The 20,975-nt window shown below is 39.8% G+C and overlaps 1 protein-coding gene across 1 annotated transcript in view; it reads right to left on the bottom strand.

The window, feature by feature from the left end:
- KCNQ5 (potassium voltage-gated channel subfamily Q member 5) overlaps positions 1-20,975 on the bottom strand; it is a 502,936-nt gene that overhangs the window by 167,128 nt on the left and 314,833 nt on the right. Inside the window, 1 exon segment of the mRNA XM_019796792.2 lies at positions 7,002-7,092. Within this exon segment, the coding sequence (XP_019652351.2) occupies positions 7,002-7,092 (91 nt within the window).

The following is a 20,975-nucleotide window of genomic DNA, read 5'->3' as shown; positions in this document are numbered from 1 at the left end:
GGGAAATGGCCACATCTCTAATTCTTCAATACCATGTGAGATAAGGGATGTTCATACAGCAATGAAAAAAAAACCACAAAAACCAAACACAATAAACCCACATGCACNCAATAAACCCACACGCATCCATCTTAGAAAAAGAAAACAAACATGCGACACAGATTAATTATGTAGTTATTAGCTTTCCAAGGGGACTGTTCACTTTACCAAAGGACTCACTACAGATTTTCTTTAAATAGTAAGCTCCACTAGTGCATTTAAGATATAATTAGATCCATCTAAATTGGATTTGTACACATTTCAGGAACTGATTCATTGTGCAAAGAAACAGCAAACCCATGTTTTTTTTTGCTACATGAAGCAAAACCAGCAAAACTAGCAAATATGCATATGGTCTGTTTAGAAGGTGCCAAACACCCAGATGTTTGGGAAAACCTGAATATTTGACCATGTGTTTAAGAATTTGACCAGATGCTTAGCACAATCCATTTGTGGTTTGGAGTGTTTTCTAACACAGCAGGAGGGTAGAGAAGCGACTATACAGAGACATTCTCTATCTTGCTAAAATGATAATGGCATTCCTTTTATTGCTTGTGGGTGGGAGATTTTAGAAATGACCACCTTTGATGAAAATGTGGCATATAACATATGTCACTTCCATGAAGTGGAGAGGTCATCTGTTTTCAATGGGTTGAACAATCTACATTGAAAGCCCTAAAATGAATACTTGGCCAGATTATTTAATGGAAAGGAAATGCATTCTAAACAGCATTGTTCCTAAGAAGGTGGGACATGAAATGCTAAAACATACAACCTCAGGCTAACGAAATCAAAACAAACCAAAACAAAACTTTTCAGATAGTTTGACCTGGAAATAAAAGAGCCTTTAATGTTGCTCACCTGAGCAATGGAAGCTGGGAATAGAAGGCACAATTTTATGCATGACTATTACCCCAAAGATCAGGCTTTTGATTGTTTATAAAATAATATTTAGCATTCCTGATACAAAGAACTTATAGTGGTCCCAACTGATATACCCATTTGTGGTAACTTAGTAAGTACACTTTCTATGAAAGAAAGAAACTCACTAATTCTAAGTAAAAGGATTGTAGGCACCACCAGGCATATATGGAGCCCAAAAGAAGCCTTGGACCTTTGTGACTGCTTCATGGAGCAGTGGCAAATGCACTTTGGTAGGACTTGTCAGTCTTGACTAATCAGCAGGAGAATTTGGGTTGCTTGATGCCCTGAAGACAGCCCAGGCTTTTCATCAGCCAGACCTAGGCTGGAATCTTAGCTCGGTCTCATACCCAGTGCACGATCTTGCACAACTTAATTAGCCATTTGGTAAATGAGAGGACTAATACTTAAACCGAACATTTCTTATGGTTTGTTTTGTCTTAATAAGAAAATCCATGAGTCTGATCAATGAAAGGGTACTTAAATAATACTAGTGCCCTTTCAGTTTTGAACACTTTACAACACATAGGAAATCAACACCAGCTTTTAATTGTCCTCGGTATTTGGGTACCAGCTTCGTATCATATTCCGGAGTTCATATATTTTATCCCCAGAGTGAGGGCAGAGCAAGCAGTTCTGTCAGACCTCATTATCCCTGCCCAGCACTCCGCCCAGCCGATGCAGACACTGGGAGAAGTACTTAGAAAGCCATGAGCGTTTTCATCAGATGCATTTACCAGAGAACTACAACAATAAGAATCTGTTCATTAGTCACCAAAAATAAGTGGTTATTATGAACACATGCCTCTCGCTGAATGTGTGCCATTGAGTCACTTTTAGTTAGATGAACATGTTTGTATAGAGAGCTGCCATAAAAAAAAAAAGCTGCCATAATTAGCAGTGTTTGTGGTGAGAAAATTCTAGCAAAGATACTTGTTTGCTATTAGAAAAGGGTGATATTTTCTCAAATGTAGCATTTTCAGATATTCCACTGTTCACTGTCCTTATTAGGCTTCATTGTATATGGAAGAACCAGTGATTACAATATTTGCCAACTCTCCCTGTGCTGAGCTCTGTTCTAAGCACTTGAACTTAGCTAATCCTCACAACAACTTTACGAAGTAGGCTGTATTATTGTCCACTTTTAACAGACGGGAAAATGAAGACACAAAGCAGTGATTTCCCAAAGGCACACATAGAAAAAGTGGTAGAAGCAGGAATTGGACGTCATCGTACCCAGCTCTAGGGTCTAGATCACGTTCTCAAGTCTGTCCTCCACTGTTTCTGTGGAGAGAAACAAGGGAACCTGGTGTACAGCCTGAAGGCCCAGTCCACACAACGGAGGAGAATAAAAGAGCAAATTCCCTTCATTAGTTGCATATAACACCCAGTGCACCATGCAACACGCAACTAATGAAGCATCGAACTTTACATCGGAAGCCGGGGATGTACTGTACGGTGACTGACATAATATAATAAAAAATCATAAAAAAGAAAAAGAGCAAATTCCCACAGAATTTGCGTGTATCTGATGAGGGAGCAGAAGGCAAACGGAGGATAGAGCAGAAACTGACACGTCACAGCCCCCACCCCCAGGGGATCTGGGTGACATTCCTCAGGCACTCCTGGTGCCCTAAAGCTAAGGAAAGGAAAAACAGTGGTTAACTTATGGACATCTCAGTACTGCAGGGCATGAGTCTCCCTCAGTTGACAAATGTCCTAGTGATTTACAAGAACAAAGCATTTCTATCCATAACCTAGCTTCCAGAAAGAAATGTAGATACAATTAAGTGTCCCTTATAAGCTGCAGCTCATTGACAGATACTTGAAGCAGACAGAGTTATGTTCCTCCAGGAAGCTCCCAACTATCTGACGTTAATGCCTTGCTGGAAGGAAAACCCACCTTAACCTGACAATGGCAAGGCCTCTGGTATCCTGGGAGTCTTCTTTAGCATATGGAAATCCTTTTGACACCTTCCTTTTCCTTACCTCCCCCAGCTCCCAAGTACTTTATCAGTCACCCCTCCACAACCGCTGAGCAGCAGCTCTTTCTGCCCACGGGTCCTGTCCCTGTGTTTTAATGAAATCACCATTTTGCACCAAAGTCTCAAGAATTCTTTCTTGGTCGTTGGCTCCGGACTCTACCCCACTGAACCCCACCTATATTCCAAAACCCCATCACATCCATTTGGCTTGTAACCAAGGCCTGTAAGTTACAAGTACATAAGTAACCCTGGGAGCGCAATTCTAGATGAGAATGACAAGGCCTCTTCCCTTGGGGTGAGGAAGGAGAGGTGAAGACTTCATGGGAAGTCCAGGAGGTGAGCAAGACCAAGTCCAAAGCAGTGGCCTGCCCCTGTATGCTGGTCCCCTCCAGGTGGAAAGTATGAGTGTCACAGAGGGGCCTGGAAAGTTTGGCCAGGAGCCAGTTTGCCTGCTCTGCGCTCCCCGTCAGAAGTGTGGGTGCCTTTTACTTGCACAGAAATGGAATTACAGTTAAGAGTATAGGGACATCCTTTAAAATGTTAAAAAAAAAAACACGTGGGACAGAGCTATGAAAAAATATACAACCGTGACGTATCATTTATATATGGTTCCTCTAAATTTATTTCTCTGGTGTTTTATTTGTGGCCAAAAGCGTACAAAAGTGACGTTATTATAAAATTTTTGCAAACATTTAAAAAGCCATATTACTATTTGGATGGCAGTTTTTAGATATGCTTCATAAAATGTTCACTAAAAACATTGCTTGTCAGAATTGTGTTCTCTGAATTCTGTTTGATTAGATATTCAGAAGACAGACAGCTTTTGAAATCAGATTAACTGTCTCAAACATACACATTAAAAGAATAAATAGCCTTCCCTAAACCATTTAGATATCTCTTGGCTTTTTCCAATATTCTACAGCTGACTGAACTTTTATGATACACTATGTTAACTAATTATGAAACAGAATTAAATATGCATGGTTTTCCAATTTATTAATTACGAAATAAGAAAATAAAAACAAAGCCTAGACTTTTTTTTTTTTTTTGGTCCACATAAAGCATAATATTTTTTTAGCATCTGCCTGGCTAGCTCAGTCAGGAGAGCATGAGACTTTTAAATAAAACATACTTCTCGGAGAAACATTAATGAAGAAGAACATCAGGGAAATCTTAGACCTGCAACACAGCCTGCACATGTCTAGGTAGGTTTTAAGAATACACTTTGGTTTAAAACATACACCTTGACCATTTATCCCTAGAGCCCAACGATAGGAGGGTAAGCAAGCACCCTTCCTAGGGAAGCAGAGCAACCTTTCCGAGAGTGTGGATCTGCAGTAATCCCACGGTATTGCATAAAACGAAGGCCTTGTTTGCATAATGGGACTGGTTTCCACTTCGCTAAATTCAAAGGCATTCAAGACTGAGGGAGGAGAGAAGAGACAAAAATGGCCAAAAGGTACAGGAAAAGGTGTTCAACATCACTGATCATCAGCGAAATGCAAATCAAACCCACAAGAGATATCACCTCACACCTGTTAGAATGGCTACTATAAAAAAAGACAAGAGGTAACAAATGCTGGGGAGGGTGCGGAGAAAAGGGAACCCTTGGGCACTGTTGATGGGAAAGCAAACTGGTGCAGCCACTGTGGAAAACAGTATGGAGGTTCCTCCAAAAATTAAAAATAGAACTACCATATGATCCAGCAATCTCACTTCTCGTATATATCTGAAGAAAATAGAATCATTGTATATATACATACAATGGACTATAATTCAGCAATAAGAAGAAGGAAATCTTGCCATTTGTGACAACATGGGTGGAACTTGAGGGCATTATGCTAAGTGAAATAAGTCAGACAGAGAAAGACAAGCACTGCATGGTCTCACTTACAAGTAAAATCTAAAAAACAAAAAACCCTGAACTCACAGAAACAGAGCAGACTGATGGTAGCAGGGAGGGGGGTGGGGTGGGACTGGGGTAAGGGTGATGGTGGTCCAAGAGCACAAGCTCGCAGTTATAAGACAAATAAGTTCTAAGGCTCTAACGTACAGCATCACGACTATAGTTAGCAATTGCATAGCGTACACTTGAAAATTGCTGAGAGTAGATCTTAGGAATTCTCACCACACACACACACACACACACACACACACACAAAACGGTAACTATGTTAACTAACTTTACTGTGGCAATCATTTTGCATATATATGTATATAAAATCATCAAATGATACACCTTAAACTTACACAATGTTATATGTCGATTATATCTCAATGAAGTTGGCAAGCAAAACAAAAAAACCCAACTGAGGGATATGTGACAACATCTACATTATCTACTCAAAGGTACTCTAGTTACTAAACTGTAAAGAATTGTTAAAAGAAAGTTTTAAAAATCAAGATATGAATCAGCCTTGGGCTTTTTAATAACATATTTAGAAACTCATTAGTAATGTCTATTTAGACTATTTAGAAACTCATTAGCAATGGAGGAATTTATATTTTGGAGATTTGAAGGATGGAAACCTAACATTTTGAATTCTTGACGTGGTCATGAAAAATTCCTTTTTATGGGATTCTTAATGCTTGACTCATTCATAATGTATATCATTGGTCTTGCAGTGGATACAGTTTCTCATGTTTCTGAGTCTAAAAGTCAGATTCACTTTTTCAATCTAAAATTCCTAGCTGTAATTCTGTATGTGAACCTAAAAGCCAGCTGTGCCTTAGATCTTGGGCTCAGATCATTTGTTGTTACCAAAGGGGTACATGAAGCTAAAAGCCCACTTGCTACCCAAATGGAAACCTCATAAATGAAACAAATCCCCAGTGTGCTTTTTGGTCTGTTTTCTATGTTGGGTTTCAAAATAGTAACCTTACCATTAACAATATGCCGCTGAGCACAATTTGTATGGAAACAAATTGGGATAGATTTGTTCCAGGCTTAGAAATGATTTCTCCCTGATGTAGGACAGAGACTTGGTGAAGTCTTAGTAACTTTAAGCACAAACTAGCCATCTGAAAGCATAGGTAGGAAAAACAGCTGCCCTCAGCTCAGGTTATAGGAGTTGAGATCTTTCAGTTTCACCTTCAAGGTAAGAATCATTTTCTTACATTAAACGCTTATTGCTGTATATAACCAACATCTCTTTATATTAGGGCACAGAAGCCAGCTTCCCCCATACCTTTTCTCTCTCCTCCTCTGTAGTCCACCAGGTTTTACAGAAGTGAGTTGTTCCAATGTGTAGTTCATTCAGACAGTTCTGAGACTGTCAAGTCTGATATTTTTGCACTAAGCGAATGGATCAAAATGGATGCAAATGAACCAAACTTTCAATCAGATGTGATTTCAGTATATAGTGATATAGTTTAGTTGTAATAGAAAGTAAAAGAGCTTAAAAGGCCCAGAATAATTCAGACTAAAATATCTTGGGGGCTTTTTCCATTTTAAAATGAATTGAGCAATTCTGTGTGGTTGAGGATTGACAGCATAATGGAAACAGAGCTAACTGCAGAATTTCTTACCAGGTAGGTAACTGCATTAGCAGCAAAACCCATAATGTAGTCTGTTGGTTGAAAAGAGCATGAAGGGGCCTTCTGTTTTCTTATGAGGTGCTGTATTCTCATAGTTCTCGGCTAATTACACTTACCTCCTGCCAAATTGCAGTTATTGGAAAATGCTCTCTGTTCTGTAACTTTTAGCAATATTATGAGAGCCCTCATGGATATTGATTCTTCTTATAATTTGTTTATTACCATAGATAAACATAAGTAAAACTGCTTCCAAGTCCTGCCTTCTATTTTTGACATAACTATAACAACAAGATACTGCTATGTAATAGTAGTAACAGTAACACTGTGTATGTTCCTGAGGATTGACTAAACGTTAAAATGGAGGGCCAATATTTCAATGATCTTTGAAAGCTTCATACTTGACAGTAACTCTCTTCTTTCCTAGATAGAACTTCTCGTGGGATAAAATGCATAGCATAAATATTAAAGACAGTTCTTACACAAACTTTATGTACATTTTTGCTCATATGTATCACTTACCAGAATCAAGAGGCAACTTGAGGCCAATTTTGTGTGCTCAGGGATGGTGGAAAACACTGACAAAATCAAGCAACCAAAGACAAGGAGAAAACTGTAAAACAACAACAAAAAAGAGAAATCTGATAAGAACCTTGCCTTATCATGACAGACTTCATTTCTTGTTTCTATAGTTTAAAGCACCAGACCCATTTAAATTGGCACTGATTAAATCATAAAAGCCTTGGAAGGGAATCAAAATATAATATGGAGTGCTGGGTAGCTCGGTCACTTCACCGTCCGACACTTGATTTCAGCTCAGGTCTTGATCTCAGGGTCGTGAGATCCAGCCCTGCGTTGGGCTCTGGGCTGGGCGTGGAGCCCACTAAAGATTCTCTCTCTCCCTCTCCCTCTGCCCACCCCCCCCACACCCTCCCTCTGTGTGTGTGTGTTTGTGTGTGTGTGCGTGTGTGTTCATACGATGTACGATGCACATGGAGTTCCTTTACAACTTCATCCATGCAGAGAATGCTGTGTGTGTGTTGCATACCATATTTAAACATCTGCATCTGACAATGTGTGAACTTCCCATAAATCCTTTCACAAGAGGGGAGAAAGGTCCCGAAAGGGTGTTCTTGCTTTCCTACCCTGAGAGCACGTGCCACAGCGGTTGTCTTTTCAGAGAAACAGAATCCAGCTCACATTTGGCAGTGCTGGTAACCCATCAAATGTTCTCAGTGGCTGTCACTAAGCCACGGGCTCATTTTCACAGTCTAATTTTGCTCATGGATACTTGTTTGTCATTCCTTTATAATATTAATAAGAATGGAGGAGGATGGGAACGATTTCTTCCGCTCCTCATGTACTTTCCATTTCCTGGCAAACTGCTCAAGAGATGACCCCCCAGCTCTGTCTAGTCAGACTACGGTGCTGGGGAGCAGAAGCGAGGAGCAGCGCTTTCTACCAATCAATCTACAGACATTTTTATTCCTCAAATTATGGTACTCTCAGGATCTGGGGGGGAGCTGAGTTCCCCCAAAAAAGGTCTAATAAAAAGAGAAGGCTGTGTTTTAAGTTGAAGTTACTTATCCTGAAATGCAGGATTAAAACAAAAACAAAAACACAAAAAACAAACAAACAGGGGCGCCTGGGTGGCTCAGTCGGTTAAGTGACTGACTCTTGGTATGGGCTCAGGTTGTGATCTCAGGATCTTAGGGTTGTGGGATTGAGCCCATCAGGGTCCATTCTCAGTGCAGAGTCTGCTTGTCCCTCTCCCTCTGCTCCTCCCCCAACCCCCTACTCACGCACTCTCTCTTTCAAATAAATAAATAAAACCTTAAAAAATAAAAAAAAAACCCCACAAATACCTGAGTTCTCAGACATACTTTTTACTTTTACATATCTCTGGGAAGCTCATACAGTAATCTCCCCTAAAATATTAGTTTCCATATTCTTTTGTATGGCATTGGAGTTAATCTCTGCCTCCTTTGGCTTGCCTTGACACGTCATCTAAGTCTTTCTACAGCACTTGACTGGGAGCTCCCAAGGACCTAAAGCCAGGGATTGGTAAATTATGGCCTAGGGAACAAACCTGGCCCCTAAAGCCTGTTTTTGTAAATAAAGTTTTATTGTCACATAGCTACACCCATTTGCTTATGAGTTGTCTGTGGCTGCTTTCATGCTACAGCTGCAGAACTAAACATCTGTGGCAGAGACAATATGGCACATGAGACCAAAAGATGTTCTCACTGACCCTTTTAGAGGACAAGTTTGTGGACTCTTACCAATATCATGTATTCCTTATATCTTTATATCTATTCCAACACAGATCCAAGTGGAAGTTCATAATTGCTTATGTTCTGTATGCTGATAATAATTACTAATATTCACAGAGGGTTTCCCATAAGCTGGACATGGTGCCAAGCACTTTCACATGCATTATCCATGTTAACCTCACAAATTTATGGAGTAGAAATATCATCGTTCCCATTTTACAGATATGAAAACTGAGAATTAAGAACATTTTATAACTCATCCAAGGCTGTGTAGCAGAAGAGGGTTCAGCCCTGTTTGTCCTTGAGCTGCTGCACAGTGTTGCTGAATGAGTGTTGATAGATGAGAATGGCAGTAACATTGTTGGTTCTGTAAGACCTTTGGGGATACTTCTCTATCTCATCAAACTGAGAGGGAAGTAATTATCATTTCAAATAGAAGAGGTCTCCAAGGAAAAGGAGTCTACAAGTGAAAAAAATCTAGTATACATCAGTAATAACTACTCGCTATACTTTTGACTCATGCATCTAACAATTCAGGATACTTTGGATTATACTTTAAGTTGGCCTTAATGCAATGGAAATTGTAAGCCAGAAATGGAATTCCAGTGCACCTACAAACCCCCAAACTATGAATGAGGAAACGAAATTCAGGGATCACTAAGATAGTTAGGAGGATGATGTGGGATCAGGTAAAGACTTCAACAGATGGTTCCCCTCTCGTGAGTGGCTGTTATCTAGGTATGCTTTCCTTGTCCTGGCTTACCAGAAACCATCAGGAAAAGCAAGCAGGGCATTACTTAATCACTAAGACACCTTCTTCCTCCAAGAGCATCCCAGTGGTATCTTTATGGTCCCTATGTTTGTGTTCAAAACAGAACTATAATATGAGTCCTTTTTCTAGTTCCTTCTTCATTAATATTTGGGTGTTGCTTAAATTTTTTCCTTCATGTCACTACTTTGCCCCATTTCTTTCTTGAGCCGGTCTTACACTGTTTCCTAACAAGAATAGTTTCTGTTCTAGAATTCTGTTATGTCTGTAGGGTGCCATCTGAAGTCAGCAAGCCAAAGACCTCCACTGTTCAGGCTGCGCAAAGGGCTATGGATAGACAAATACGTTAATTAATTCACTAATTCCTCCTTCCCTCAACCTTTCACCCATTTAGCCAATCAGCAAATATTGATTAAATATATAATACTAGGCTGAGTCATTTTTTACCTAGACAGAGTTTAGGGTCTACTGAGGTATACAGACTAGTAAACAGAAAATTAAATTAAATAAATATGAAATTTATTAAATTATTTTAATTTATATTAATTCCAGTTTAAATTAAATAATATTAAGTAAATAAACATTGAACAAGTGCAAATAGAAAATTAAGATTCTGAGTGATGATTGCAAAGTTTGGAAAAATACAGGGGATGAGAGGAGTGTATACGAGAGAAGGGGTTAGGCAGCAGTGTTTACTCCATTTGAGGAGTCAAGTGCAAAGTAAAAATATGGGCCCTTGTTAAAAAAACTGTGAAGTGGCACCTGCGTGGCTTAGCTGGTTAAGCATCTGACCCTGGTTTCGACTGAGGTCATGATCTCAGGGTTGTGAGATCAAGCCCTGCATTGGGCTCTGCACTCAGCATGGAGTCTGCTTGGGATTCTCTCCCTCTGGCTCCCCCCTGCCCCTCCTCTTGCTCGTGCATGCTCTCTCTCTCAAATAAAAAAAATCTTAAACTATTAAGAATTTCAAGATGGTGACAGCAAAGTATGGCACCAACTGTGGCACCCTTATAAAAGTGTTGGGCTCTGTGGGAACGCACAGGTTGCACACCTTGAAGCCAGACTTGGGGTTAGGAAGACTTCCTGGAGAAAGTGACAGTCAGACTGAGCCCTGAAGGCACAGCAGGATTTAGCGCAATGGTTGGAATGACTGGGGAGAAGGAGCATTCTAGTCCATGAGACCATGTGGGTGAAGGCCAGGTGCAAGCACAGCATCACTAAAATTTACCAATTAATCAATAAATTAGCGTTAGTGAATGCCTGCTTATCCTTCAGCGGTACATGAAAAGTGTAAGGCGGGTCAACCCTGCAAATTCATTTTTTGCATAGAAATAATTTCAGTTCAATTGAAAACATGTACCGAGTGCCCACTGTAAAAAAAGCAGTGTACCAAACACTACTGAGGTACAAGGGAGACATTAAAGCAGTCTTTATTTTTAAGGAATGAAAAATCTAATGCAGCTGGAGTTGAAATAAAAACTTAAAAAAATCTAATGCAGTTGGTAAGATGAACACACAGTAGTCCCCCCTTAGCTGTGGCTTTGCTTTTTGTGGTTTCAGTTACCAGTGGTCAACCACAGGACAAAAGCAGACAAGCCCACTTCTGACAGGTCAGCGGGATCCTAGGCTGCATCACAATGCCTGTGTCATTCACCTCACTTCACCTCATCACACAGTCATTTTATCATCTTACACCATCCCAAGAAGAAGAAGGGTAAGTAAAGTACAATAACGTACTTTGAGAGATGGAGAGACCACATTCACATAACTTTTAATACAGAATATTGTTATAACTGTTCTATTTTATTATTATTTATTGTTGCTAATCTCTTACTGCGTCTAATGTATACCTCAATCTTCATCGTGGGTATGTATGCATAGGAAAAAACAGTGTATATAGGGTTTGGTACTATCCACGGTCTCAGGCATCCACCGTGGGTCTTGGAACATGTCCCTTGCAGATAAGGTGGGGACTATTATACTGGATCATAATGAAGGGTACAGGCTGATAAATGCTAAGAAAAATGCTATAGAGGCTGAAAGTGGGGAGGGGGCTCTTCTATTCAGTTGGGAATGGTGGAAGCATATCAGGAAAGTCTTCATAAATGGGTGATGCTTGAGATCTTTGAAGGAAGGGTAGGATTTCAACAAGAGAATCTTCTGGAGAAAGACATTCTAGAAGGAGAGTACAATATGAGAAAGGCAAAAAATAAATGAGGTAAAATATCTGTTCCTTGTTTCATGAACAAAAAGTTATCAAGTTTGTAGCATAGGGTGAGACAGGTGCTGAATTGGGAGTCTGGACCATGAGGTACAGAGGCTTGTATAGCAGGATCTGTCTTTAGTTCCATAGATAATGGGAAGCCATTGAAGCCATTGAAGATTTCTGATTATCATCAGAGTTGCACTGCGGGAAAATCAAGTTGGCAGCAGTGTGTATTAGTTGAGAAGCAGGGACAACAGTAATGGTGATCCAGGTTAGGCTGTAAACTAACTCGTGGAAATGAGAATGGATTAGAGAGGGAGACTGGAGGGCAGCTGTAAACACAGGAGCTCCCTGACTTGGAGAGTTATGAAAGTGGGCAGAGTTTAGGAAGGGGTGTGGTGGCTGAAAGGTCTGAAGTTTCCATACATAGTTACTGCGACACGCCTAAGAAGTCAGGAGCAGAAAAGTCAGGAATGTCAGGGGAAAAAATTCATTTTGAGACGATAAATCCAGTTTTAGACATCCACATGGAATTGTGGCACAAAGTCTGTTTAAAGAGATGGAAGTACTTTTTTCCTAGAGGAAGGGAATGTATAGAACGTGTCATCCTGAGGAAAGTGCAGACCAAGCATATAAGGTTTAGGTAAATAAGCATAAAGGATATTTGGGGAACATTTCCTGATCTTGGAGAATGACATCATAGGGAACAATGAATACATTCTGCTACGAACTGGCTTTTGGTAGCATTGCCAGAGAAAGGCTCCCTGGCTGGTGAAAGCACTGAACTGACAAAATGACGCCTCTCAGGTGACAGTATTCAGACGTTGGGCTCATTGGCAGTGACATGGTACACCACTGGGGTTTGAGTGTGGTTCTGCTGACATCATTGCTTTTGAGGGTCCCATACAGATGTATGCTGGCAGCTGACCACTACCCCACTTCACCTCTCTACTGATTGGATAAAAGTGGGAGCAGTGGCAAGAGTCATTAGATACAGGGCACCTGGGTGGCTCAGTCGGTTAAGCATCTGCCTTCAGCTCAGGTCATGATCCCAGAGTCCCAGGATCGAGCCCCACATTGGGCTCCCTGCTCAGTAGGGAGTCTGCTTCTCCCTCCCACTTCCCCCTGCTCCTTTTTTCTCTCTCTCAAATAAATAAATCAAAAAGAGTCATTAGGTGCAGAGTGTCTTAATCCAGGGTCCATGGACCTCCAAGGGGTCTGTGGACAGAATTTAGGGGGGCTGTGAGCATGGATGGGAAAAAAATGACCTCTTTGTCATTAACCATGGCAACAAACCATGATGGTATTAGCAGTACTTGTGACTTTGTTACTAAAAGAAATCACAGATATTGTCATATCCCATTTTATAGTCGTAGATGAAACCATAATTCGACTTGGATACTTATTTTGCTCATCACTATTTTATAATGATTTATGGTAGTTATTAGATACACTTCTGGGTTTTTTAAAAAAATGTATTAATGAAGCATAGGTATTACTATATCAGATACTTGTTCAAAATTTTAATAACAGCATCACCATATAATTTTTTCTTTTGTAATCACATGTATTTTATACATTTAAAAACATTATTCTGAGGACTGGCTCACAGGCTTCACCAGACTGCTGAATGGTCCATGGCACACATGAAAAATTAGGTGCTTGTCGTGGGCGTGGGGGGATTAGGAAGGCAGGGGCTGGGAGCTGCAAAATGGTCCATTTTGGCATGAGTCACCAACTTAACTCAGGTAAGTTTTAAGATCAGTTTGAAAAAAAAAAGATATTTTTTCTTTTATATATTAATCCTGAAATATCATAAGATCCATATTCCTTCAAAATTATTCTGTTATCACAATTGGAAATTTATTTTGTCTAAAGCAATCATTTATAAATATTTTGTTTCTGAGGAAATTATCTTCGATGCAGATCTCTGTCTAAAACTTCTCTAGAAGGCAAAGATTATTTTATGAGGAGGACATTTATGATACAAAAATATTACCAGTTCAAAGGCCTCTATGTTCATTCAAAGGCCTCTATGTTCATTCAAGGAAATTACCACCAACTTCTCTTGTGGCTTAATGAAGAATCAATTTGTCAGATTTAATTTGGTAACCAAAAAAAAAAAAAAAAGCTTTACTTGGAACTATCATGGGTGCTTGTGGAACAGATGATGTCCAGCTTCCAAAGCTTATGCTTCAAGGATGGGTTTGTTTAGCAAGAGTTAAAATGATGTGAAAATAAGGCATTCAGAAAAGCTCTACTGATGCTTTGCCAAACGGACCATGGCAAGTTACACAATGTCATTCACACAAACTCACAACCCCCAGCCACTCATAAGCAATTTTGAATAATGCAATGAAGACAGGAGAAATGGAGCTGCTGTTTAAAGTAGACATCTCAATGAACTTAGCTCAAAGAAGAGGCCAATTAACAGCATGGGCTTGGCAGATTGAAACAACCGCCCATTTCTACCTAGAAGGCGTGCTCTTCAAGTATTTTGGTGGACTATAAGCTTTCCATAGTTTAAATGTCCATGTGAGTCAACTACGAAGAAAGCATTGGGAGAGGGGAGATCTGAAATGTTTGAAATGGAATGGAATCGTGGGATTAAAATAAAGAATGCTAACAGGAAGTAGATATAGAGAATTTCAAGAAAACAATTCTTCAGAAATATCTTCTGAAGGAAATTCAGCCCTGCCTCTGACTTTTCATACATTTTTGAGTATTGCTTTGATAAAGTGTATGTTTCTGTACGTTTGATGGAAGGCCTCATGAGTGCATCATGAATTGGGATGACTGGAGTTCACATGCTGGCATTAGTGACCAAAACTGACCTTGGCTGACATGGGACTTGCCTGGAGGACATGCTGCCTAATGAAATCAAAGTCTCATTATCAGAGGAATTGTTGCAGCCCATTTTTTTTCTTCTAGCCTCCTAAATTTACCCCTTCTTTCTAAACTTGGCATTTTGCAAAATGTCCTTTCTGCATAATTCTTCCATAAAAGAAGGGCATTTTGCTCATGAAATCCATCCACAGCACACCCAGCTTCCATTGCAAAGCAGTAAAAATTAAATACAACATTTTTGGTGTCTTTAAAGGTGATTTGGAATATTTGATTAAAAACACTGCATGTAAAAACTGGAAACAAAAAACCCACACACACACTCACACAAATAAACTACACTGCATGATTCTGCTTTTTACGTGCAATGAGCTCTAAATATTAGTAAGTTCAAGAGTCCCTCTCAGAGCAGTCCCTGGAACTGACTAAACACAGAGGGCGTGCTCAGCCTGATTCTCACCCCAGGATCAGGGAATCCATGTGGCTTGAAAGATTTCCGACTGAGCGCCCTCTCGAGACAGGGATTATTTTTACATCGCTGATAGACCATTGTGCAGCTCCTCTTTGAACCTCTCCAGTGTCCGGAACTCTCCCAGCCCTAAGGCAGCATGATCCTGTTAGAGACCACTCTCCTACAGGACGACTACTTTCCCCTCTGAGTTAAGTCTCCTTATTCGCACCCTTTATCCAGGCCCTGGCTCAGGCTCTGACCACAAGGACCTGTGCTCCCTCCTCCCCATGTTCATTTTGCAGATATTTGAGGTTAGTTTTATCATCATGACATTCCTGTCAGTCTTCAGATTACACGCAGCCCAGTTCTTTGTCTACTCAGTCTATGAAACAATGTCCACATCTGTCACTCTCCCTGTCACTGTTCTTTAAACATACCCAGTTTGGTCCTACATCTCTTCGAGGCTATTGATGCAGGCCCATTGTTATCCCCCAGTCCAAGCAAAAGATTTAACATTTAGTTGTCAGCATAAAGAATCTGCACTGTCGCTTCCTGCCAGGGAATCTAAATTCAAACTGTTCATGCCCAGTTGTTAGCAAAAGTATGGTTTCAAAAAGAACTGTCTTGAAGATATGCATTTGCTTCTTTTCCTGTATCTTTCCTACCACAGCAAATGTGACCATTAATAACCTGTGTACTGGACCTAATTACCTTCATCAGTCATGGAATTCCTTTCACTAAACTGTGTTTGATTCTTTGCTATTTTCTTGAAAAGCAAAAAGCATTCAACCAATTTACTATGGAGTTTCTATGGAGTTGAAACTATGGAGTTACTATGTAAGAGTTTCTCTTTACTTCACGTTATATTTCCTCAGTAAGGTAGCATGTGAAAATTTTTCTCCAGGAGATTTTTCTTGCAATACGGTGAGTCAATTTGGCTACTTTTAATGAGTTTCTGTTGCTGGGTCCGGATTTATTATCTTAGAAGCCATCAAAGGATTTGTGGATGAAATTGAAGAACTTTTACTAATAAACTTGAATAAATCTTGAAAAATACAATAGGAGCCAAATGACCAGAGAGAGGAAAATATTCTGAGTGTCAAAAAAAGAAAAAGAGTAAAGTAGGGACCTTGGATTTTATATACTGATAAGCTCAATTACAACTCCTAGAAATATTCCAGATAGAATACTAAGCAAATGATTTCTAATAAATTCAAATGAATGACTATGATTGCTAAAAGGAAACGCAAATTCACGAAGAGCAAGAAACACTATGCTTATTTCCTATTTTGATAGGTTTGCCAGTTTGCTCTATCAGGGGAATAGGGTAGATGAAATGTCTCGATTTCAGCAAAGCACTGGGAAGTGTTTTATAACATCCTTGAGGAAAAGAAGGAGAAATTCAGCTGGGTTGATATGACTCTTGAGGAGACTTGTACCTGGTGTGAGAAGTCTCCAGAGATGAGCCACAGTTTTTTTGTAAGAAAATTCTGAAGACAAGTGTAGGACACTTGGAGTTTCCTGGAGTGGGGAGTTGGTAATTCATGCTTGGAATAAATGAATCAAGATTAACATAATAAAATGTAAAAATAACAAATGTAAAAAACTTTTCAGTAATCCAAGTGAGAGAAATCTCTTAAGTTTGGTTTACATTAAGTTAAATTTGAGCCAGCATTGTCATTTGCTTCATTAAACATACTGTAACTTTAGGCTGCATTAAAAATACTCCCATTTCAAGGAAAAAGTAGTGATAGACAAAACCACATCTTTATCACGTTTATAGTTAGTCAAGTATATCCCAAATAACCTGTATCATTTAGAAAGGACTTTGAGACTGCTAAAAAAACACAGAGGGTATAAGTGGATAAAAATAAGCCAAGGTCTGTTTTCCCACTAAACTGAAAACCCTGTTAGGACAGACCACCCTGAGTTCCCAGTGCCTGTAAATATTTGTGACTGAAATAATACAGTGAAGATAAGGTATTGGTGGGTTATACAAAGAGGTCAGAAATGAAGTTAATCTGCAGGTAGGTATACCAGAAGGATCTGTGTCATTTTCAACATGGGTCACAAATCTACCTCTGAGGTTCTTAGCAGCCAAGACAAGGAGACAAATATGCTCAAAGATACTGTCTCCATAAAGTAAAATTCCATCTTTTTTTCCAGAAGCAACAGATAATGCATTGACTTGATAGATTATGGGATTTCACTTGCCTACAGAATTTTCTTACAAAAAAACTGTGGCTCATCTCTGGAGACTTCTCACATCAGGTACAGTCCCCCCAAGAGTCGTATCAACCCAGCTGAATTCCTCCTTCTTTTCCTCAAGGATGTTATAAACACTTCCCAGTGCTTTGCTGAAGTCGAGACATTTCACCTACTCTATGCCCCTAATAGAGCAAACTGGCAAACCTATCAAAATAGGAAATGAGCATAGTTTAGTGTTCTTGCCCTTCATGAACTTGTGTTTCTTTTTAGTAATCGTAGTCATTCATCTGAATTTATTAGAAATCATTTGCTTAGTATTCTATCTGGGGTATTTCTAGGAGTTGTAATTGAGCTTATCAGTATACAAAATCCAAGGCCCCTTCTTTACTCTTTTTTTTTTTTTTTGACATTCAGAATATTGTCCTCTCTCTGGTCATTTGGCTCCTATGTATTTTTCAAGATTTATTCAAGTTTATTAGTAAAAGTTCTTCAATTTCATCCACAAATCCTTTGATGGCTTCTAAGATAATAAATCCGGACCCAGCAACAGAAACTCATTAAAAGTGGAATAATTTGCCCATCATTTATTTTCATTTTCTCTGAATCACGTTTAAAAAATCCCTTTTAGTTTAAAAATTGTTTTTTATGGCAAAGAAGGAATAAGAAGTTATATTTATTATATAACTATATATTATATAACTATATATTTACAATAAAGAAATATAAATAATATATATTATTTAAATATATAATAAATATAAATAATTTATCTATATAAATACAGTAATAAGTTAGGTATTTGAATAGCTCTGCTTTCACTGTGTTATTGTAACAATATTGGTCCTCAACAGTACGACTGTATCTTTTCAAAATTCCTGGTTTGTTGTTGTTGTTGTTTGTGTGTGTGTGTGTGTGTGTGTGTGGCCTGTTCTGGTTTATCTGGTCTTTAGCCTATTTTTACAGACTGTGATTCTTTAAAAAAAAATGTGTTCTTAGTTACATGTCTTCCATTTTCTCTATCTTAAAAAATGCAGAGTAAGTACCAGAGTTCTTTAAAGAATTTCTGGGTAGACAAGATCGGTTTCTTTCAATGCTCCTTTTAGTTCCTCTAATAAGTCTGTGTCCAGGGTTTCAAATCTCTTGTTTTTAGTGTTATTAAGTAGTGTTTTCCTAACTTCTAACCATGTTTCCTTATCTATAATCTGTCTGCTTTAGTCTGTGTCTTAAAAGGATCACAACCTACTTCAGAAGTGGCCTTGAGATGGGAAGGTTTAGAGTCACCTCAATTGCTGCCCCATCTCTGGGTACCCATCACAAGTTTGAGTTCTGTGAAGACACTCACTTGATCTAGAATGAATTGAATGGATCATGGCCTATCAAAACTAAATCAAAAATCTCTATTTCCGATAGCAGTAAAGAAAGCACATTTTTCATTCTAATAGACCGTGTAGGCAGCTGATGGTTGAATGGAATGACTGGGAATGGTGGTGCTGAGTAGAAAGAACAAGGAAACAGAACACTATTTCTTAAAGGGCCTGAGGTGAGCAATTCAGAAACCCATTAGTCAGGTTCTTGCCGCTGCAAGCCCTGTTCAGGAAACATAGCTGACACTAGACATCACTGGATATTGTTCAGGGACAGTGAATTTAAAATAAAAAATAAAAAACAAAAACAGTCTTTCCTACTGTCACATAATCAGTGCATGCAATAGGGGAGCATTCTATTTAACATTTTTAAAAAAATTTTATTTATTTATTTAGGGAGAGCATAAGCGCATGGCGGGGGGGAAGAATCTCAAGCCGACTGTGCCGAGTGCAGAGCCAACCTGGGGCTTGATCCCATGACCCTGAAATCATGATCTGAGCCGAAACTAAGAGTCCGATGCTTAAGTTTAACCGATGGGGCCTCCCAGGTGCCCCTTAACATTCTGTATTCTTGTTATGCTGTTGTATTTTCCTCTGAGCATAGTACCATCTGGAATTCTTATTTATTTCTTGTGTCTCCTCTTCTAGAACATAAGTTCCATGAGGGCAGGAACCTTGTCTCTCTTATTTGCAACTTAATGACCAGTGAGGAGGAATCAGGCCTGGTACAGGTGCAGGTATCCTGTTACCGGAAAGTAGAGTGCTACTGTGAAGCCTTTCATAAGCCCAAATGGCATCAAGAGGAGTACTCCCTGCTTTCCGAAAGGGTGCCGTGCACCACTTTGCTTTTAGGAAAGACCTATGTTAGTACGGTAAGTGGCTTTTTTTCTTTTTTTTTTTTTTCTGGTAAAAGTGAAAATCCTCTTCAGATTTCTTTCAGTTAGCCAAACAGGCAGTGATGTAGGTCTTTTGTAAAAGCGAAATGGTGTAATGCCACTTTTTGGAAAGCAGGGATTCGTGTACACATCAATTCACTCATTCATGCTGCACGTATTCCTCAGGGCCTGCCATGCACAAGGCAGTGTTCTAGGTGGTGGAGGCAAGGTAGTGAATAAAACAGACAAAAGTCCCTGCTCTTACAGAACTTACATTTTAGTTGGAGAGCTGAGTCATGAACAATGTAAATAAATAAAATACATACGGTGTCAGAGAATGGTAACTACTAAAGGGGAAAAAACTTCACACGCAGCAGACGTTGGGGGATTTGAAGGTCTGGACAGAGTGCCAGGGCAGGTCTTACTAAAAAGGTGACATTTATTGAATTCCAACAGTAAATCCCCTGATGGAATTCAGCCTGCTGAGGCATTCCTGCGCCTGCCTCCTAAAGGACTGCTTTTATCACGCCGATTCCTTGTTTTAAAAGGTATGGTTCCTCTCTCGTGCTGTCACATCCAAACTCCTTTGTCTGGATTTTGAGATCCCCACCAGAACACGAGCTCCCCCAGTCTTCCAGAGAGACCCTGTGGGCAGGCCCACCTCCTTCCTCTTTTCTGCACAATCTCATGCTGTCCTACAACACTGTGATGGGATAGGGAGCTGCTCCCTCTGTGTGCACCTCGCCTGCCTGCGGCCACATGTCAGCTGGGCCCCAGGCTCATGCCTCTTCCCCTGCAGCCTCCTTTCCACATGCCTCATTGCTTTTCCTCCAGAGCTGGTTTAAGGATTAAATGAGATAGTGTTCAAGACATTTGAAAATGAAACATATGAAACTGCACAAGAAGGTCTGAGGTGCTCAAGTAATTTGTGTGTCTGAGCAAACCCACGTGAACGACAATGTAATAGTTGGGTTTGAACCTTTGTGACAATATTCTCAAGGTTGACTCGTCATGGTATTTTCTTGCTATTGACAGCAGCTTGGGTGAGCTGGACCTCTGTGTCCTGTTCCTTATTACTTAGTTTCTGGGAAAGCATGTGAAGCTGTCCTAAAGAAATGGGTTGTGGCATTGAGAAGGTGCCAGGCTGCAGTTATACATGCAACGAGCCTCGGCTGAATTGACCACATAAAGATTAATCATAAAAAATGATCACTAATGGGGCGCCCGGGTGGCTCAGTTGGTTTAGTGCCTGCCTTCAGCTCAGGTCATGATCATGGGGTCCAGGGATCAAGCCCTGCTTCAGGCTCCCTGCGACGGGGAGCCTGCTTTCCTCTCTCCCACTGTCCCTCCCCCTTGATTGTTCTTTCTCTCTCTCTCTCTCTCTCTCACAAATAAAATCTCTAAAAAAAAAAAAAGTTAAAAAAAAAAAAGATCATTAATGACTGCTGACCGAGGCCATCACGCTAAAGAAGAGGCAATCTGCGTGTGCCGACTGAGAAAGGGGCG

The sequence above is a fragment of the Ailuropoda melanoleuca genome, chromosome 19, assembly GCF_002007445.2.
Source record: "Ailuropoda melanoleuca isolate Jingjing chromosome 19, ASM200744v2, whole genome shotgun sequence".
NCBI lineage: Eukaryota > Metazoa > Chordata > Mammalia > Carnivora > Ursidae > Ailuropoda > Ailuropoda melanoleuca.
This window is presented reverse-complemented; position numbering and strand designations above follow the sequence as displayed.